The sequence below is a fragment of the Platalea leucorodia genome, assembly GCF_965183815.1.
Source record: "Platalea leucorodia genome assembly, chromosome: 28".
Classification (NCBI taxonomy): domain Eukaryota; kingdom Metazoa; phylum Chordata; class Aves; order Pelecaniformes; family Threskiornithidae; genus Platalea; species Platalea leucorodia.
This window is the reverse complement of record NC_138850.1, coordinates 759,646-779,841: the sequence shown is the minus strand read 5'-3', so window position 1 is coordinate 779,841 and position 20,196 is coordinate 759,646. Positions and strand designations below refer to the sequence as shown.

The 20,196-nt window shown below is 61.1% G+C and overlaps 4 protein-coding genes across 11 annotated transcripts in view; 1 reads left to right on the top strand and 3 right to left on the bottom strand.

Moving 5' to 3' along the window:
• Nucleotides 1-12,282, bottom strand: part of LOC309601097 (uncharacterized protein) — a gene marked incomplete at its 5' end in the record, with an annotated part of 30,894 nt that extends 18,612 nt beyond the window's left edge. Inside the window, 2 exons of one of the 3 annotated variants that reach the window (XM_082333962.1) lie at nt 9,954-11,023; nt 11,499-12,249. In XM_082333962.1, the coding sequence (XP_082190088.1) occupies nt 10,422-11,023; nt 11,499-12,249 (1,353 nt within the window). In that variant the 3' untranslated portion in view covers nt 9,954-10,421. Of the gene's footprint in view, nt 1-9,953; nt 11,024-11,498 lie in introns of those variants that run through there. The other 2 variants (XM_082333964.1, XM_082333963.1) reach the window with 2 other exon arrangements.
• LOC309601100 (uncharacterized protein) overlaps nt 1-19,479 on the bottom strand; it is a 27,183-nt gene extending 7,704 nt beyond the window's left edge. Inside the window, exon 1 of the mRNA XM_082333974.1 lies at nt 16,999-19,479. Coding sequence (XP_082190100.1) covers nt 17,021-18,262 — 1,242 coding nt within the window. The 5' untranslated portion in view covers nt 18,263-19,479 and the 3' untranslated portion in view covers nt 16,999-17,020. The remainder of the gene's footprint in view (nt 1-16,998) is intronic.
• The window catches only part of LOC309601098 (class I histocompatibility antigen, F10 alpha chain-like), a 34,446-nt gene that overhangs the window by 10,677 nt on the left and 3,573 nt on the right, over nt 1-20,196 (top strand). The window contains exons 3-4 of one of the 4 annotated variants that reach the window (XM_082333971.1): nt 19,463-19,853; nt 19,946-20,067. In XM_082333971.1, the coding sequence (XP_082190097.1) occupies nt 19,463-19,853; nt 19,946-19,964 (410 nt within the window). In that variant the 3' untranslated portion in view covers nt 19,965-20,067. Of the gene's footprint in view, nt 1-19,462 lie in introns of those variants that run through there. The other 3 variants (XM_082333969.1, XM_082333968.1, XM_082333970.1) reach the window with 3 other exon arrangements.
• Nucleotides 4,054-7,213, bottom strand: LOC309601103 (class I histocompatibility antigen, F10 alpha chain-like). 3 transcript variants are annotated; one of them, XM_082333978.1, is made up of 7 exons: nt 7,107-7,213; nt 6,497-6,760; nt 5,856-6,131; nt 5,506-5,778; nt 5,218-5,423; nt 5,027-5,059; nt 4,054-4,848 (listed from the first exon to the last, which is right to left on the bottom strand). In XM_082333978.1, exons 1-5 carry the CDS (start codon nt 7,177-7,179, stop codon nt 5,224-5,226), a joined length of 1,086 nt encoding a protein of 361 aa, XP_082190104.1. In that variant the 5' UTR covers nt 7,180-7,213; the 3' UTR covers nt 4,054-4,848; nt 5,027-5,059; nt 5,218-5,223. The 3 variants fall into 3 exon arrangements, with proteins under 3 accessions (XP_082190104.1, XP_082190103.1, XP_082190105.1); XM_082333977.1 differs by having other exon boundaries at nt 5,289-5,423; XM_082333979.1 differs by having other exon boundaries at nt 5,289-5,423; nt 7,113-7,213.

The window sequence follows — 20,196 nt, the reverse complement described above, 5'->3', positions numbered from 1 at the left end:
TAGTTAAACTTTTATAGTTACACTCTAAAGCCCCTTTTCACTAGTAGCTGGCACAGTGCTGTGGTTTGGATTTAGGGTGAGGATAATGTTGGTAACACACTGATGGTTTAGTTGTTGCTGAGCAGTGCTCACACCAGTCAAGGCCTTTCCAGCTTCCCGTGCTCTGCCCGGTGCACAAGGAGCTGGGAGGGGGCACAGCCAGGACAGCTGACCCCGACTGGCCCCAGGGCTGTTCCATACCGCGTGACGTCATGCCCAGTATAGAAACTGGGGGGAGCTGGCTGGGGGAGCCTCAATCGCTGCTCGGGAACGGGCTGGGCATCAGTCAGCGGGTGGTGAGCAATTGCATCGTCTGTCACTTCCTTTGTATATTAGTGTTGTGTTTTATTATTATTATTATTATTGTTGTTGTTATTATTACTACAACTACTATTCTATTCCATTTTACTTCAATTATTAAACTGTTCTTATCTCAACCCACGAGTTCCCTGACTTTCACCCTTCCGATTCTCTCCCCCATCCCCCTGGGGTGGGGGCCGTGAGCGAGCGGCTGCGTGGTGCTCAGTTGCCGGCTGGGGTTAAACCACGCCAGTCCTTTTTGGCGCCCAACGTGGGGCTCAAAGGCTTCGAGGTCACGACGGATCTAACTGGAATGTGCTAGATCGAACTTATAGCTGTTAGTGCTGTTTGGCTAGTAATCGGCAGGCTTCTGTGCTTGCCCCGGGGCTTGCTTGCCTTACTGTATCTTAGAGTCTGGTGCTCGTTAGCGGCTGCTTTTGCTTTTGCTGCCTGCTGTGCTGCTGAACTGCTGATCATCTCACTCTGCCGTGCCTGGGAACATGTTGATAACAGCAACGGCCACGTGCCTGGGCTGGCAGACGGCCAGGGCATCGCTGCTGTTTCTGTGCCGCTGCCCTGGACAGGCTGGAGCTCCAGTGTGACCTCGAGTCGAAGGGACTGTCACCTGTGGATGAGGCCACGCGGGAGCAGGACACCCCGAAGCGTCTGTGGCCGTGGATAAGCCCACGCCAGAGCAGGTATGTCTGAAGCGTCTGTGGCCATGGTTACGTCTGTGCCGCAGCAGGCATACCTCTTGGAGGGATTGTGGCCCAAGGAGGAGTCCACGCTGGAGAAGGTACACCTCGAAGCACCTGTGGCTGTGGACAAGCCCGTGCTGCAGCAGGTACCCCTTGAAGCATCAGTGGCTGTGCATGAGGTCATGCTGGAGCCCCTCAAAGCGTGTGGCCTTGGGTAAGGCCATGGTGGAGCAAGTTTACTTCTGAAGAGACTGTGGCTGCGGGCAAGGCCCCGCTGGAGCAGGTCTGTCTCTGAAGGCATTGTGGCCCATGGAGAAGGCCACGCTGGAACAGGTGCACCTCTAAGTGACCGTGGCTGTGGAGAAGTCCATGCCGCAGCAGGTACGCCCCTGGAGAGACTGTGGCTCACAGACACGGCTCCATTGGAGCAGGTAAACCCCTAAGGGACTGCAGGCTGTGGAGAAGTCCAAGCCGGAGCAGGGGCAAGGGGAGGAGTCCATTGCAGTGTTAAACCCAATGGTCTGGTCCAAAGGGGCCAGGGGAGGAGACTGGAATGGAAATACCTTTGAATTGTTGTGACCCGGGATCTGAGTTGCATGTTGTAGGAATTACCATAGCAGGAACCACCTGAACCCCTGGAGGAGAAGCCTTACAAGAAGCAGTGCAAGCGCAGCAGTGACCCGACCTGAGGGGGCTTTGGTGCCCAATAACTCCACGCAACACACCACCTCTCCTGTCCTGAGCCACCAGCATCACGGATGGCGCCCAAAGTCACGGACTAAATGAACTCAGGGGACATTGGGTGGACATTTGGGGATGTTTATGGACATTTTACAGACATTTCACACGGGTGCTCCATAGACTAAGGGGGGGGGGGGTGGTTAATCAGGATGTATTGGATAATGTGGGACCTGAGCATGACGTAAATGGTATGGAATAAGGGGTGGGCACTGTCCTGGTTTCAGCTGGGAGAGAGTTAATGTTCTTCCTAGTAGCTGGTAGAGTGCTGTGGTTTGGATTTAGGATGAGAACAATGTTGAAAACACCCCGATGGTTTGGTTCTTGCTGAGCAGAGTTTACGCCAGTCAAGGACTTCTCAGCTTCCCGTGCTCTGCCAGGGGCACAAGAAGCTGGGAGGGGGCGCAGCCAGGACAGCTGGCCCCCAACTGGCCAAAGGGCTGTTCCATACCGTATGACATCACGCTCAGTATATAAGCTGGAGGAAGAAGAAGGAGGGGGGGACGTTTGGAGCGATGGCGTTTGTCTTCCCAAGTCACCGTTAGGCGGGATGGAGCCCTGCTTTCCTGGGGACGGCTGAGCACCTGCCCGCCGATGGGAAGGGGTGAATCAATTCCTTGCTTTGCTTTGCTTGTGCGCGTGGCTTTTGCTTTCCCTATTATCTCAACCCCTGAGTTTTCTCACTTTTACTCTTCCGATTCTCTCCCCCATCCCACCGGGGGGGGAGTGAGCGAGCGGCTGCGTGGTGCTCAGTTGCTGGCGGGGGTTAAACCACGACAATTCCCCATCCCTGAAGTGTTCAAGGCCAGGCTGGATGGGGCTTTGAGCAACCTGGTTGAGTGGAAGGTGTCTCTGCCCATGGCAGGGGGTTGGAACCAGGTGATCTTCAAGGTCCCTTCCAACCCCAACCATTCCAGGATTCTATCAAAATCAAGCACAATTCCTTCGCAGGGGATCCAGCTGGGTCGCGGGGGCCTGGGGAGCCGCCCGGCCCGGCTGCAGGGTCTTGAGCGCTCGCCCTCCGGTTGTCACTGCTGCCATGGGAAGTGCGTGGGACCATCACGTTCCTAGTCCTGCTGGCCACGCTATTCCTGATACAAGCCAGGATGCTCTTGGCCTCCTTGGCACACTGCTGTGGCTGCGAGGTTCGACCCCACGAGGACATACGTCCACTGGACCGGGACCGGTAGGAGGAGACGGATCCTCAGCCCATCTACTGCGCTGGGGGAATTGCTCGATGGCAACCGCAGCAGAAATCTTCCTGGATGGGCCCTTTTTAGCCACTCTACTTCCCCACATTTTTGTATGGGGGCTTCCAGGACCGAGGCAGGCGCACCGTCCCACTTCCTCGCGTCCTCCCCATGGTCACGCAGAGAGAACCCCACCAGGTGGCACGCGGGGTGTGCCCAGGGTCCCCGTCGGCTTGAGCAGGCTCCTGGTAGCCGAGATGCTGGCCTGTAGGCGCAAGGAGGGAGATTCTCCATCTTCTCTTCCAGCGGCCAGACCTTGGGGAACAGTCGGTCTGCAGCTGAGACAAAGACCCACGGTGGGAAGGGGGAACAGAGCTTCTCCTCCAATCGCTGGAGCTGGCAGACCAGGCCGTGGACCGTTGGCACCTCCATGTCTGCCCAAGCCCAAAACCGAGTCGCTGGCGCACGTCCGTGTGCTCCGTACAAACATCCGCCATACAGACCGCATGCACCGGATGCCATCCCGATCCTTGGGGGGCCGATTCTTGTCCGGGTCACTGTAGAGCACCACGAACGCCCTCACGTACCAGACACCTTCCTCTCTGGCAGCCCACTTACCTCGCCGGGTTACAGGATCTTCCTGTAAGGAGAGGAGGCTTTGCCTTCCCGCCCAGCAAGAGCCACCTCCAGAGGCGGCGGGTGGCTGCCCCTCTTCCCATCCATCAATGCCACAGTCCCTAGCAACGGATCCCAGCTCCTGCCCTTCCCTACCTTCTAGCTCCAGCCTCTTAAGCCCCGCTCTCGCAGCATGGGAGCAACCCAATCTCCTCACCTGCCTGATGCACCGGCTTCAAGGAGCAGCAGCTGCCCGAGCATTCACACACCATGCAGGGAGTCGCACGCGCACCACCCGAGACTTTAACTGCTCGCACCGGAGTCCCTTCGCAGCGCGCAGCTCCACTGTTTCACTCCTCGCTCACACCAACACACACACCCCGACACGCGCACACACACACTCACCCTCGGGCGCCTTCTCTCCCCGCAGGCTCGACCCCAGGTCTCCCCGAAGCACAGTCTCCGACACGACGTACGCCAGGGGAATTTATTGAGTGGTACAGCGGTGAAGCGCAGCTCGAGCTGGGTGCCTCCAGGGAGGGACCCCGAACAAAGCAAGCCCTGGGCAACTGTACCCTTCCAGTCAAGTTCCCCTCCTCTCATGCGACGCTTCGGCCCAACACCAATATTTGGGTCTGGGCTCTTCTTCTTCCTCATTGCATCCTGTCCCCATCTCCAGGCAGGACGTTCCTTTTCTCATCTTCATCAGCTGCAGCTTCTGCCGATGCTTTCGGCTCCCGTTTCTTCCCGGTTTGCACCCGTTCCAGGGCCTTCCTTCACGTAGCTAAGGAAGAGTGCCACGTACGGTCAGCGTGTCTAGGTGAAAGTTCACAGCTTGCGGTCTAAGGCTTCAGCAGGTCTTGGGATTCTTAGCTGAGCTAAAAAGTGACCTCCCCAGCAAGCAAGAGTCCCTCTTTAGAGATTTCAGGCTCTGGACCTCTGGAACCTCTCTCGTCCCCGTGCCAGCAGTGGCAGAGATACCAGTCGACTCCGGAGGGGCGACCAGTCCAACCAAGAGAAGTGGCAGCAGGTCCCTCCCCCAGGCCGTATGCGTGGGGGGGAAGAAGACACTTCATAGACCGTGGGGGATGGGCCGAGGCAAGGCCTTCCTGCCTTCGCGGGACTCCCTCCCTCCCCCTCGCTCCAGCTACTGTCCTGTCCTGCGTCGCTCTGCGTCCTGGTTTCAGCAACCATTGAGCACCAAGGCTGTTGGAGACTTGTCCTTGCTTTGCACTAGCAGTTCTCTACAAGCGGTTCGGCGGTGACCCCTGCAGGGACGGGAGGAAGAGACGGTGTCACCCAGGGCCACCTCCCTGTCCCCAACTCTCTGCTCTGGGGGTCTTGGTGACCCCCTCCCACAGCCTGATGTGGCTACGGCTGTGGGTCCCACCGGGGAGCACGGAGAGCTGGGGCCGCCCCGTCCATCCCCCCGGTCCCAGGCCGTACCTGCGGCTGAGCCACCAGACCCCCCGTCCGTGCCTGCGAGAGAGAAACAGCCGTGAGCTGCCAGCCCCGCGCTCCCTACGGGCCCAGTGCACGGGCCAGGAGCCGGCCTGGGAGCCACGGCCGCGCTGCAGCCACTGGGAGGGGAGGATGGTGCCGCAGGCACCGGAGGGGACACACAACCTCTTCCATACCAAAAATCAGAGCCACGAGACCGCCCCGGCACTGGGCAGCGGATGGAGCCGGGCCTGCTCCCGGTACTCACTTGCTGCCACGCCGTAGCCCTGCTTCCCTTTCCCCGATTTGTACTTCCAGAAGGCGAATCCAGCAACGACAGCAATGACAGCCAGGACGGCAACAGCCACCGCCACCATGACGGTGAGCAGGTTGGACTCCGGCTCTGGGGGAGAGCAGGGCCGTGAGGAGGGGAAGGGCAACCACCCCAGCCCACCGCTCCACGGGCCCAAGCCCACCGGGCTCACCCCACGCAAAGACACCGGGCTCGGCCAGGCTGGCGTGCTCCACGCGGCACCGGTACTTGTCCTTCTCCTCCGGGCGCGCCTCGATGGAGGCCCAGGTGTAGTAGGTGCCGTCGCTGTTGGGCGCGATGCTGCCCCACTCTGTCTCCTGGTCCCTGACCTCCCCCGCCTTCAGCCAGCTGACGGTGATGGGCCGCGGGTAGAAGCCGTAAGCGCGGCAGTACAAGGTCAGGATCCCGTCGGCCTCCTTCCCCGACACTCGCACCGTGGGGGGCTCTGGGGAGGGGCAGGCGGTGAGGGCCGGCACACGCACCCACAGCAGCCGGCCCCCGGGGTCCCTGCCTCGCCCTCACCTTTCCTCTCCAGCACGGCCCGCCCGTAGCTCAAGTATTTCCTCAGCCCCTCGATGCAGGTGTTCTGCAGGTAATGCTTCCAGTGCTCAGCGACAGTCCCGTCCTCCTCCCACTTGCGCTTGGTGATTTGTGCCCCCGCGTCGGCTGCGATGAACGTCATCGTGTCCATGTCGAAGGCGATGAAGTCCCTCCCGTCGTAGGCATCCTGCGAAAACCCCCTGGTGCTACCGTCCTCCAGCAGGTCACAGCCGTACATGCGCTGCACCGTGTGAGCCCCTGGAACGTGACCGGGGAGACGGGGCTGAGGGGCTGGGAGGGGGCGGCCAGGAGCCTCCCGGTCCTGGGATGGGGTCCTGGGCACTGCGGGGGTGGGGATGCGCTGGGCTGGGGTGGCCAGAAGCCCCCCCCGCCTCTGGGACAGGGGATCCCAAGCGCTGTGGGGCTGGCACAGGGCAGCCGGGAGCCCCTGGCCCTGGGGGACAGGGGGGCTGGGAGCCCCCTGACAATGACCCCAGGCAGGGAAGGGCCGGCACAAGCCGGGGCAGCAGCGTGGGGCAGGGCAGGGTCTTGGGGGTGCGAACTCCCCTGGCCCACGCAGCCCTGCCCCAGCCCCACGGAGCCCCAGCCCAGCCCCCACTCACCCCTGCTCTGGTTGTAGCGGGCCCGCGCTGTCTCCAGGTTCACAAGAGCAACCTGCTGATTGCTCTGTTCGATCTGGGTGTTCCTGTCCCAGTACTGGGGGTCCTCGTTGGCCGCCATCCAGGCCGCCCGGGGCTCCATCTTCCCCGTCTCGCTGCTGTAGCGCGCAATGGGGCTCCCATCCACGTACCCCACGGACACGTACTGGGGAAGCCCCGGGCTGGGCTCCGACACCGAAACATGGAAGTAGCGCAGGGAGTGGAGCACTGTGGGGACACGGGGGGCGGTCAGAGGTGGGGGGCAGCGGGGTTTGGGGGGGGGGACAGGGGCGAGGGTGCCCAGGGGCAGGGATGGACAGCGAGGCTGGGTGGGGGTCGGGGTGCCCAGGAAAGGGGGGGTGCAGGGGGGGCGTGGGGGTGGGGAGGGGGGGTTCCGAGGGGGTACCCGGTGGCCGGGGAGGGGGACCGGGGGGGGTCCCTGCGGCCGGGGAAGGGGAGTCCGGGGGGGTCCCACTGCGCGGTGGGGGGTTAAGGGGGGGGGGTCTCCGGTGTCCCGGGAAAGGGGGTGCAGGGGGGTCCCGGTGCCCGGGGGTGCTCCCAAGTCCCCACCCACCCTCACCGTTCGCCGCCGCCCCGACGACGGCCCCCAGCAGCAGCCCCAGGCCCAGCGCCCGCCCTGGACCCATCGCGCCGCTCCGCACCGCCCAAAGCCCCAGAGCCCCAAACCCCGCCTCAGGCCCCGCCCCTCCCCGCCATTGGCCCCGCCACCGCCCGACGGCCAATGGCAGCGAGCAGCATCTGACATCACCAGGCACCGGGCAGATCCCGGCTCCGCAGGTTGGCACAAGCGAAAGCGAAAGCAGCGGAGGCAGCGGGGGGTCGGGCGCAGGCAGCGTTTTCCTCCGTCCCGTCAGTAGCCAGGAGGCACACGGAGAGGAACAGGAAGACCCAGCTCATCAACGCGTGGCTCAGAGGCTGGTGCCAGCGGTGGGATTGGGGGTTTTTCAGTCCCGGGGCAGTTTACATGGCACCAGGAGACAGATGGGGTTCACCTGTCGCAAAGCGGGGAAAGGATTCTGGCTCAGGAGCTAGCAGGCCTCGCTGAGAGAGCTTGAAACTCGATGCAAAGCGGGAAGGGGATAAAACCAGGCTTGCTAGGGACGAGCCTAGCGGTGGCACGCCTGGGTTGGAGAAGAGGTCTACGGCCCAACTGAAGTGCATTTACACCGATGCACGCAGCACGGGCAATAAGCAGGAGGAGCTGGAAGCCGTTGCGCGGCAGGAAAACGACGACGTGGTCGCCACCACGGAAACGTGGTGGGATGACTCGCACAACTGGAGCGCTGCAATGGACGGCTACGAGCTCTTCAGAAGGGACAGGCGAGGAAGGAGAGGTGGTGGGGTGGCCTTGTACGTCAGAGAGTGTTTTGGCTGTCTAGAGCTCAGCGACGGTAATGGTAAGGTCGAGTGCTTATGGGTAAAGATCGGGGGAAGGCTGACACGGCAGATCTCCTGGTGGCAGTCTGTTACAGACCACCCAACCAGGATGAGGAAACAGATCAAGTTTTCTACAAGCGGCTGGCTGAAGTCGCGCAATCCCTAGCCCTTGTTCTCGTGGGAGACTTCAACTTCCCAGATCTCTGCGGGAAATACAGCACGGCAGAGAGGAAGCAGTCTCGGAGGGTCCTGGAGCGCGCGGGAGAGAACTCCCTGACGCAGCTGGTGAGCGAGCCGACCAGGGGAGGTGCCCCGCTGGACCTGCTGTTTACGCACAGAGAGGGCCTGGTGGGCGATGTGGCGGTCGGAGGCCGTCTTGGGCTCAGCGACCGTGACGTGATAGTTTTTGATTCTTGGAGAAGTAAGGAAGGGGATCAGCCAAACCGCTAGCCTGGACTTCAGAAGGGCCGACTTTGGCTTGTTTAGGAGCCTGCTTGACAGAGTCCCTCGGGAGGCCATCCTGAGGGGCAAAGGAGCCCAGGAAGGGTGGGTGTTCTTCAGGAAGGAAGTCTCAAAGGCGCAGGAGCAGGCCGTCCCCGTGTGCCGCGAGTCGAGCAGGCGGGGGAGAAGCCCGGCCCGGCTGAACAGAGAGCTCTGGCTGGAATGCAGGAAAAAAAGGAGAGCCTACCGCCTTTGGAAGAAGGGGCAGGCGACTCAGGGGGACTCCAAGGATGTTGTGAGGTTACGCAAGGAGAGGATAAGAAAGGCGAAGGCCCAGCTCAAACTTAAACTGGCCACCGCCGTTAAAGGAGGGCCAGGGAGAGTCTCCCTCCTTTGTTGGATGCGGAGGGAAACCTTGCCACGAAGGAGGAGGAGAAGGCTGAGGTACTTAATGCCGCCTTTGCCTCAGTCTTTAATAGTCAGACTGGCCATCCTCGGGGTTTTCAGGCTGGGAGAGCTGGGAGATGGAGATAGGAAGCAGAATGAAACCGCAGCTGTCGAAGAGGTGGCAGTCACCGACCTGCTCCTCCACCTGGATGCGCACAAGTCCGTGGGCATTCTCCCCCCATCCTGTTGAGGAGGGGCAGTGATAGAGCAGCTGGGTGGGCACCCGGCGGCCGGCCAGGGTCACCCAGCACAGTCACCTAGGGAAGGTGTCCTCCTAGACTTGTGGTTTGTGGATTGAACCATAGAATCATTGAGGTTGGAAAAGATCATCGAGTCCAGCCGTCAACCCAGCGCTGCCAAGCCCACCACTAAACCATGTCCCCAAGCACCACATCACCACCTGGGCAGCCTGGGCCAGGGCCTGGCAGCCCTTTCGGGGAAGGAATTTTCCCTAATACCCAACCCAACCCTGCCCTGGCGCAGCTCGAGGCCGTTCCCTCTCATCCCATCGCTTGTTCCTGGGGAGCAGAGACCGACCTGAAAGGGGGCTTTAGAGTGTAACTACAAAAGTTTAACTATTATACAGAAGACTATTGAAGTAAGGAGTCTTGCAATCTCTCAGCGAAGGACAGGTCCTGATCAGAACAGCAACTTGTCTGGAAAACCAGCTGAAACCGACCCTGCAGCTTGGACAAGAGTCAAGGAGCAACGGAGTCTGCGCAAGAGCAAGGGGTTACCAGCGGTGACGAAGAAGAGTCATCAGCCTTCATCCCCACGACCCCCCGCGACCCCCACCAGGAGGCACCGCGCAAGCGCAGCTGGGAGGGGTTTATGGAAACGACCTCTGGGGGCGAATTTTAATACAAAGCGGGGACAGGTCATGCATATGTCTAGGCGTAGTGGGAAACCTGATGTCTATGTAACACTTTGTCGTATAAATCCAGGACAAGCCTCCACGTGGGCGCGCACGACTTTGGCGGGATGACCCCCGTGCTGCCCAGCGCTGAATAAACATACCTACTTTACAGCCTCACGGGCTGGGGAGTCTGTTCCCGCACGTCACTAGGAAGGAAAAAAAATCAACTCTGTCCCAGCTGGGATAGAGCTGGGTTCCTCTGCCACAGCAGAGGCAGCTTCACTGCCTCCCTATAAACGGAGTCCCACCGGGGAGGGGGGGGCCAATTGTGTCGCTCCTCCTTTTGTGTGTTCCTTCCATTAACTCCTTCATTACAGGCGGAGTCACTACACACCGACCTGGCGGAGTCACCCACCATCCTTCAATAACCTTCCTCCATTTCAACAACTCCGCCAGTTTATCCTCTTTTGCAGTGTCCACGGGAACTTTAATTTCCAAAGCCGCCTCTGGGGTCAATGCTGCCACCGTCGCCAACACAGCCACCCTTTTTGCAGCTTCGTCGGCTTTTCCGTTGCCCTTGACCACATCGGTTTGTCCCAATTGCTGCACTTGACAACGTAGCACTGCTGTTTCCTTAGGTTTATTAACCGCCTCAAGCAGCTTCATCATTTCTGTGCCCTATTTTCTAGGCTTTCCCTGTCCTCTTTCTGGCCAAATTGCACCACGAGCACGCATTACCCCAAAAGCCTACTTTGAGTCAGCGCACGCATTAGCCCGCTTCCCATCCAGTAATTCCAGCCTTACTTCTCTTTCCTTTTCCAAGGTTACAGCAGCGTCCCTGGCCTTTCGCTCTCCTTTAACCACAAAGCTGCTCCCATCAGCGAATCCTTCCCAAGCAGGAGGTTGCAAAGAAGTATCCTTTAAATCCGGGCGGCTGGAGCACACTTGCTCAAGGCTCTGTAAGCAGTCACGTTGCAATTCCTCTTTTTCCCGCAGGCCGAGCAACGACGCTGGGTTTAAGGCACTGGATGCTTTCATGACTACGTCTTCTTGCTCAAGTAACATTGCCTGACAGGGCACCATCCGGCGTGGGGACAGCCAGTGACGTCCTTTTTGGTCCAGGACAGCTATAACTGCGTGCGGTACATGGACAGCAATTCTCTGTCCCATCGTTCGTTTCCGCGCCTCTTGGATTAAGAGCGCAGTTGCCACTACCGCTCTCAGACATCCCGGCCACCCCGAGCTCCCTTTAGCCAATTGTTTCGAAAAGTAAGCCACCGGTCTTTTCCAGTCCCCTCGAGTCTCCACAAGTACTCCCAACGCCCGACGGCCTCGTTCAGGCACATAAACTGCGAAAGGTTTTCTCAAATTAGGGAGACCCAATGCCAGAGCACTCAGAAGAGCGAATTTTATACCGTCCAACCCTTTTCCACATTCCGGAGTCCATTCCAACCCTTCCCCTGGCCCTTCAATAGCCGCCTCATACGGGGGCTCAGCCACCAGTCCAAAATCAGGTATCCAAAGGCGACACCATCCGGCCATTCCAAGAAATCCCTTTAACCCTCTTTTTTGATTTGGGGGAGGCAATCTGACAGATTGCTTCCCTTCTCTCAGCCCCCAACTTCCTTTCTCCTGGAGAAATTTCAGAACCCAAGGACGTCCCACTCTTCCGCACAATTTGGGCTTTCTCCTGAGACACCCGGCACCCAGCCAGTCCCCAAAAGTTCAGCAAACTGACAGTTGCTTCCTCACATTCCCCAGTCGTCTTTGCCCCGAACAGAACGTCATCCAGATATTGCAGCAAGCCCATTAACCAGTTCTTACCTTGCCACAGCTCCACTTCTTCCGCTAACCCATCACCAAACGGGGTGGGGCTGTTCTTAAAGCCTTGGGGGAGCACTGGCCAGCACAGCCGCGTTCGGCCTCCTGTTGTAGGACTTTCCCATTCAAAGGCAAACAACTTTGGACTCTGTTCTGCCAGAGGAATACAGAAGAAAGCATCCTTGAAAGCCAAAACCGTAAAATTAACATTAGAATCGACCGTCGGAGTCAGCGGAACGTACGGGTTTGGCACCGCTGGGTGAACGTCAGTCGCTGTTTGATCAATAGCCCTTAAATCTTGCACTCGGCGATATTCCTGAGAGCGTGGCTTTTTACTGGGCAAACTAGGAGCGTGATGCTCCGACTGGCATTCTCGTAGCAGTCCATGTTTCAACCAGTTATTAATTATAGGCTCTGATCCAATACGAGCTGCCAGCTTCGGGGGAGATCGTTTCCGTCTTACCGGTTTTGCTCCCTGCTTTAATTCCGCTTTTCCCGGTTCGGCTGATTTGGCTCTTCCAGGCTTTTCTGTTGCCCACACAAAGGCAACTGCCGCAGCCGTCATTTCGGAGGGGATTTCCACCTTGTTCTTCATGTCCTCGGTTCCTGTGGATTCCTGCAACGTATAAACTTGTGCTTCCCAGGCGTTCTTTCGAGCAACATGCACTTGAATTTTATCTTTATCTGAAGTTATTTGTGCTCCCAATTCATTCAGCGCGTCTCGTCCCATCAGAGGTAAAGGACGTTCTGGCATCTACAGAAACTCACGGGTCAATATTCCGTTTCCGCTTTTGCAGGTCATGGGCTGGAACAAGGGTTTAACCTCTCGTTTCCCCGTGGCACCAACCGCTGACATAGGAAGTTTACTCACGGATCCCTTACAACTATTTAATACTGGATACGTTGCCACTGTACCCACTAAGAAATGAACAGCTACAGGGAGGAATCATGGAGTGGCCTGACCCCGTTTCCGCCAAATTCTGAAATTATTACCTTACCTATGAGCTATTTGCCGGCTCTGACCCCCTGGTCAGTATTTCCCTTAGGCGCGCTCGGCTCTCACCCCGCCGCTCAATTAAGGCAGCCCTTGCCGAGCGGCTACGTGCGACTTGAATCTTCTGCGGAAGCAGCTGGCCTTATAATCACATTTTACAACATTTTACACTTATCAATCCAGGAATTCGCCCCGTCACAAATACCTCTCCTCGGCGTTGCACCTTTGAGTCGCTTGTCGCCCCAACTTCGGAGAGAATCCCGAGGGGTCCCCGATCAAGAGGTCGGTGCGCGCCGGAGCTCTCTCCGGTCCGGTGCACCGTCAGGGACGGCAAGACGATCCGGGCAAGGCCTTATGGCAGTCCCAACCGCGTCAGCAAAACGTCGCCCCCAAAAGCAGGCTTCTTCTCCCTGGTGTGCAGCGATTGCGCGTTTTGAGTCATCATTCTGAAGCCTAAGGCTTCGCAAGGCGGCTGCGTAGCATTAACCTCCCGTTGTCACCTGAACCTGTGGTTACTAATGCTCGTCGGAGCAGCTAGCGCTTTTGATGAGAATAAATGGTATTTTGGGTGACATCACCTCCTAACGGGACTCTGTGCTCCTCCGTGACACCTGCCCGTCACAGCAGTGTGCCAGTCCCCGGTGATGTCTGGGAGGCTGACGTCTCCCGTAAGGACAAGGGCGACCGATGCAGAGCTGTCTCCTACTTGCCTAGGGAACGCCTCATCGGTGCTGCCACCCCGGCTGGGCGATGGGGAGTGGGCACCCACCGCGCCGTCTGCTGTGTCCTCCGTCCCCCGATCCTCACCCAGAGGCACTCGACCGCGTCACCCCCAGCTGTAAGGGCCGCGCGGCCAAACCTCTCCCCTCCGTCCCTCGCCTGCCCTCCTGACGAGCTGGTGGCCCTCCGTCCCACCGCCCCGGCCTGGGGCCCCTGCCCCGACCCCTGACACCCCGGTGAGCAGCGCTAACGGTGGCTAACCCTCCTGACGAGCTGGTGGCCCTCCGTCCCACCGCCCCGGCCTGGGGCCCCTGCCCCGACCCCTGACACCCCGGTGAGCAGCGCCAACGGTGGCTAACCCTCCTGACGAGCTGGTGGCCCTCCGTCCCACCGCCCCGGCCTGGGGCCCCTGCCCCGACCCCTGACACCCCGGTGAGCAGCGCTAACGATGGCTAGCCCTCCTGACGAGCTGATGGCCCTCCGTCCCACCGCCCCGGCCTGGGGCCCCTGCCCCGACCCCTGACACCCCGGTGAGCAGCGCCAACGGTCACCGATCACCACAACGCCTGGCAAAGCCCCCGTTCCGCGCCATTCCTCTCTGTCGATGCCAACGTCCCCGGGCTCGCTCGTGCTGCCGTTAATTCCCGGCCGGGCGAACAAGGGCCCGGCCGCCCCCCCGCAGCGAGCGCCCGGGCGGAAGGACACAGCGCGGGCGGGGCGCAGCGCTCGCCCCGCCTCCCTCGCCGCCGGCCGCTCCCGCGGAGGGCTCGGCCCAGCTGCCGCGCCGCCATTGGCCGCCTCCGCCGCCACTCGTCGTCCCTGCGCGCTGACTGGGCGGAGCCGCGGGCGGGCCCCGCCCCTGGCTCCCCTCAGCGCCGCCCCGGGGCGGGGCCGGGCGGGCGGGCGGGCGGCGGCGGCGGCCGGGTCCCCGCGGGGCGGCGGCGGCGGAGCTCGGCGCGGGCCCCGGCGCAGGTAGGGAGCGGGCGGGCGGCGCCGCTGGGGCTCGGCCGCTCGCTGCGGGGGGCTGCGGCGAAGGGAGCCCGGCGGGCTCGCCCTCCCCGTGGCGCTGCCCGCCCCCGGCCGCCCCCCGCCCCGGTGCCCGCCTCCCTCCCTGCCGGGGCCGGTGGGGGAGCGGCCGCTCGCGGCCTCCCCCCGGGCGCCGTCCCCGGAGCCGTGGCGGGCCGGGAGCCGTGGCGAGGCGGTCGGGGCCGGGCGGCCTCTCCGGCAGCGGCAGCGGCGGGAGCCGCTTTGCCCCGGCCCCGCCGGCGGCGGCGGGGGGAGCGGTCCGGTCCCGCGGGGGGGCCGGGCCTGGGCCGTCCCGCTCCTGCGGCAGCAGCGGGAGGGCCCCGGGCCTCGGTCTGGGCCTGGGCCCCGGCAGCCGCGGCTCCTTGTGGCGCCCGGGGGAGGGAAGGGGCCCTGCGGAGGCTTCTCCCTGCCCGTGGCGGCCTTGGGCTTCCCGGGGCGGGAGCTGCTGAGGGGCCCCGGCCCGGGCCCCGCCGGGCGTCGCTGTCGGTGACGGCGGAATTGCTTTGGGCTGAAGGGACCTTTCGGGGTCCCCCGGTCCAGCCCCCCGCCGCCAGCAGGGCCCCCTTCGGCCGGGGCAGGTTGCTCAGAGCCCCGTCCAACCCGGCCCCGAATGTTTCCAGGGCCGGGGCATCTGCCCGCTCCCTGGGCAACCTGTGCTGGGGTCTCCCCACCCTCAGCAGGAAAAGCTTCTTCCTTAGCTCTAGGCCGAACGTCCCCTCTTTGGGACGCAGCTCTGAGCCGTTCCCAGGCGTCCTGTCCCCGGATCCCGAGTTGACCCCCGTCCCCCTGCGCCGCTTGGGGGGAGGAGGTGGAGAAATCGGGAGTGAAGCTGAGCCCGGGAAGCAGGGAGGGATGGGGGAAGGGTTTTTTGTTTTTTTTTTTAAGGTTTGGTTTTATTCCTCGTTACCCTGCTCTGCTTTGTCTGGCAAGAAATTAATTTAATTTCCCTAATTTGAGCCTCTTTTGCCCGTGACGGTAACTGCTGAATGATCTCCCCGTCCTTATCTCGGCCCACGAGCCTTTTGCCGTGCTTTTCCCCCCCGTCCTGTTGAGGAGGGGAGTGGCAGAGCGGCTGGGTGGGCACCTGGTGCCCGGCGAAGTTCAGCCCACCACAGCCCCGCAGACGGGCGCTGGGAAATCAGAACAGAATAGGTGGAAGGGAGCTACAAGGATCCTCCAGTCCAACTGCCCGACCGCTTCAGGGCCGCCCACAAGTTGAAGTGCATTAAGGCCCTTGTCCAGGTGCCTCTTACACCCTGACAGGCTTGGGGCATCGACCACGTCTCCAGGAAGCCTGTTGCAGAGTTTGACCACCCTCTCGCTACAGAAATGCTTCCTCGGGTCCAGTCTGAGCCTCCCCTGAGGCAGCTTTGAGCCGTTCCCAGGCGTCCTGTCGCTGGATCGCAGGGAGAGGAGCTCAGCACCTCCCTCTCCACATCCCCTCCTCAGGAAGCTGCGGAGAGCCATGAGGTGGCCCCGCAGCCTCCTTCTCTCCAGGCGAGACAAGGCCAAAGTCCTCCCCGCTCCCCAGGGGCCGTGCCTTCCAGCCTTGCACCAGCTTGGGTGCCCTCCTCTGGGCGTGTTCAAGGACCTTGATGTTCTTCTCAACTGGTGGGGCCCCCATCTGCACACAGTGCTCCAGGTGAGGCCGCACCAGCGCTGAATACAGCGGGATGATCCCCTCTCTTGACCGGCTGGGGATGCTGTGTTTCATAGAATCATGGAATCGTTAAGGTTGGAAAAGATCTTTAAGATCATCGAGTCCAACCGTTAACCCAGCGCTGCCAAGCCCACCACTAAACCATGTCCTCAAGCACCACGTCTCCCCGGCTTTTAAATCCCCCCAGGGATGGGGACTCAGCCCCTGCCCTGGGCAGCCTGGGCCAGGGCCTGACAGCCCTTTGGGGGAAGGGATTGTTCCTAACATCCAACCCAACCCTGCCCTGGCGCAGCTTGAGGCCGTTCCCTCTCGTCCCATCGCTTGTTCCTGGGGAGCAGAGACCGACCCCCCCGGCTCCAGCCTCCTTTCAGGCCGTTGCAGAGAGCGATGAGGGCTCCCCTCAGCCTCCTCTTCTCCAGGCTGAGCCCCCCCAGCTCCCCCAGCCGCCCCTCCCCAGCCTTGTGCTCCAGCCCCTGCCCCAGCCTCGCTGCCCTGCTCTGGCCACGCTCCAGCCCCTCCATGGCCGCCTTGGGGTGCGGGGCCCAGCGCTGAGCACAGCATTCGAGGGGCGGCCTCACCAGTGCCCAGCACAGGGGGACCATCCCTGCCCTGCTCCTGCTGGCCACACCGTTCCTGATACAAGCCAGGGTGCCACTGGCCCTCTTGGCCACCTGGGCACCCTGCTGGCTCGTGTCCAGCGGCTGTCGACCAGCACCCCCAGGCCCTTTCCCGCCGGGCAGCTCCCAGCCGCTCCTCCCCACACCTGCAGCGGTGCCTGGGGTTGTTGTGCCCCCAGGGCAGGACCCGGCCCTGAGCCTTGTTGCCCCTCACCCAGTGGCCTGGGGCCATCGACCCGGCCTGGCCAGGGCCCTCTGCAGAGCCTCCTGCCCCCCAGCAGATCAACAACTGGGTTTGACTCTGTTCACCACCACTCTCTGGGCTCGGCCCTCCAGCCAGTTTTTACCCCAGCGCAGAGTGCGCTTCTCCAAGCCGTGAGCAGCCAGCTTCTCCAGGAGAATGCTGTGGGAGACAGTGTCAAAGGCCTTACTAAAGTCCAGGCAGACAACAGCCACAGCCTTCCCCTCATCCACTGAGCGGGTCACCTTGTCACAGAAGGAGACCAGGTTAGCGAAGCAGGACCTTCCCCGGCACCGGGGTCAGGCTGACAGGCCTGTAGTTCCCCGGATCCTCCTTCCGACCCTTCTTGTAGAGGTGCGTCACATTTGCTAACTTCCAGTCAGCTGGGACCTCCCCGGTTGACCAGGGCTGCTGATAAATGATGGAGAGTGGCTTGGCCAGCTCCTCCGCCAGCTTCCTCCGTATCCTCGGGTGGATCCCGTCTGGGCCCACGGACTTGTGCGCATCCAGGTGGAGGAGCAGGTCGGTGACTGCCACCTCTTCGACAGCTGGGGCTTCATTCTGCTTCCTATCTCCATCTCCCAGCTCTCCCAGCCTGAAAACCCCGAGGATGGCCAGTCTGACTATTAAAGACTGAGGCAAAGGCGGCATTAAGTACCTCAGCCTTCTCCTCCTCCTTCGTGGCAAGGTTTCCCTCCGCATCCAACAAAGGAGGGAGACTCTCCCTGGCCCTCCTTTAACGGCGGTGGCCAGTTTAAGTTTGAGCTGGGCCTTCGCCTTTCTTATCCTCTCCTTGCGTAACCTCACAACATCCTTGGAGTCCCCCTGAGTCGCCTGCCCCTTCTTCCAAAGGCGGTAGGCTCTCCTTTTTTTCCTGCGTTCCAGCCAAAGCTCTCTGTTCAGCCGGGCCGGGCTTCTCCCCCGCCTGCTCGACTCGCGGCACACGGGGACGGCCTGCTCCTGCGCCTTTGAGACTTCCTTCCTGAAGAACACCCACCCTTCCTGGGCTCCTTTGCCCCTCAGGACGGCCTCCCGAGGGACTCTGTCAAGCAGGCTCCTAAACAAGCCAAAGTCGGCCCTTCTGAAGTCCAGGGTAGCGGTTTGGCTGATCCCCTTCCTTACTTCTCCAAGAATCAAAAACTCTATCGCGTCACGGTCGCTGAGCCCAAGACGGCCTCCGACCGCCACATCGCCCACCAGGCCCTCTCTGTGCGTAAACAGCAGGTCCAGCGGGGCACCTCCCCTGGTCGGCTCGCTCACCAGCTGCGTCAGGGAGTTCTCTCCCGCGCGCTCCAGGACCCTCCGAGACTGCTTCCTCTCTGCCGTGCTGTATTTCCCGCAGAGATCTGGGAAGTTGAAGTCTCCCACGAGAACAAGGGCTAGGGATTGCGCGACTTCAGCCAGCCGCTTGTAGAAAACTTGATCTGTTTCCTCATCCTGGTTGGGTGGTCTGTAACAGACTGCCACCAGGAGATCTGCCGTGTCAGCCTTCCCCCGATCTTTACCCATAAGCACTCGACCTTACCATTACCGTCGCTGAGCTCTAGACAGCCAAAACACTCTCTGACGTACAAGGCCACCCCACCACCTCTCCTTCCTCGCCTGTCCCTTCTGAAGAGCTTGTAGCCGTCCATTGCAGCGCTCCAGTTGTGCGAGTCATCCCACCACGTTTCCGTGGTGGCGACCACGTCGTCGTTTTCCTGCCGCGCAACGGCTTCCAGCTCCTCCTGCTTATTGCCCGTGCTGCGTGCATCGGTGTAAATGCACTTCAGTTGGGCCGTAGACCTCTTCTCCAACCCAGGCGTGCCACCGCTAGGCTCGTCCCTAGCAAGCCTGGTTTTATCCCCTTCCCGCTTTGCATCGAGTTTCAAGCTCTCTCAGCGAGGCCTGCTAGCTCCTGAGCCAGAATCCTTTCCCCGCTTTGCGACAGGTGAACCCCATCTGTCTCCTGGTGCCATGTAAACTGCCCCGGGACTGAAAAACCCCCAATTCCACCGCTGGCACCAGCCTCTGAGCCACGCGTTGATGAGCTGGGTCTTCCTGTTCCTCTCCGTGTGCCTCCTGGCTACTGACGGGATGGAGGAAAACGCTGCCTGCGCTCCTGACCCTTCACGTGATCGCCCCAGTTCTCTAAAGTCCCTTTCGGTCGTCGTCGTGCCTCTATCAGCGACCTCATCGCTGCCAACTGAAAACCGAGAGCGGATAATCATCGGGCGCGTTCACCAGCCTAGGGAGCCTCCTGGTAATGTCTCTCCTCCTTGCCCCAGGCAGGCAGCAGGCTTCCCTACGGGATGGGTCCGGTCGGCATATCGGGCCCTCGGTTCCCCTCCGAAGGGAGTCGCCTGTTGAAGGGAATGAGACACGGACTCCGCCTGTGAGTTCAGGCGAAGACAAGCGAAGACCCTTTATTTTTACAGTCTATCCCTTTTATAACATGATCTGGTGTTCACGAGCAAGCAAAACCCATTTCGTTGGCTGCTGTCTTGCGCCCGCGCGTCTCTTCAGCGTTACTTACTGGTTCTTCAAGCTGGTGCCCGCGAATTCCTCTTTCAGGGATGTCTCCAATCTCATCCTTATTTTTCCGCCTCTAAGTTTCACAGCCTTGTTTGTAACAAGCCTCAAGGGCACAGCTGCATCTCGTCGAAGTGAAACACAATCTCATTTATCCCTACAGCCTGTGACAATTACCCTTCTTTTTTTTCTTACCAGTGGCCGTTGGAATGCGTGGGGCTGAGTGGTTCCCCCCACTCAACCCCGTGGATGGATCCCACGGGGCATCTTCATCCTCCTGGCCCTCAGGGTCCAGAGCCTCACGCACCAGAGCCTCACAGACCAGGAGTTTGATGGAGCAGGAGCAGGGACGGGGACACCGGGAGCAGGGACGGGGACACCGGGAGCAGGGACGGGGACACCGCAGGATGCGGTTTGCCCTCTCGGCTGCGGAAACGCTGCTGCCTGCTGTTGATGCTGCTGCCGACCAGCACCCCCGTAAACTCAAGCATTTGGTGATCCCTGTGGCCAAGACAGCCACCGACCGCCACGTCTGCCACGAGTCCTGCTCCGTTCCCAAAGAACAAGTCTCGGGGGGCGTCTCTCTTAGGTGGGTCACCGAGTGCTGGGGACGCGAAGTCCTCTTCCCGGAGCTTCAGGAATTCCCCAGAGCTGCTCGTCGCAGCAGTGTGGCATTCCCAGGTGGCGTCTGGGAGGTTGAAGTCTCCCGTAAGGACAAGGGCGACGGATGCAGAGATTGCTCCTGATTGCCTAGGGGATAACTCACGGGTGGACACGCGCTGCGCCTTCTGCTTTGCCTGGGATGTGTCTGGCAGGGGGCCAGCAGCAGGAGGGCCAGCAGGAGCAGGAGCGTCCGGCCGCAGGGAGAGCAGGAGTGGGACGTGCAGCAGCAGGGACGCCGGGAAGGAGGAGCAGCAGGAGCAGGGTGGCCG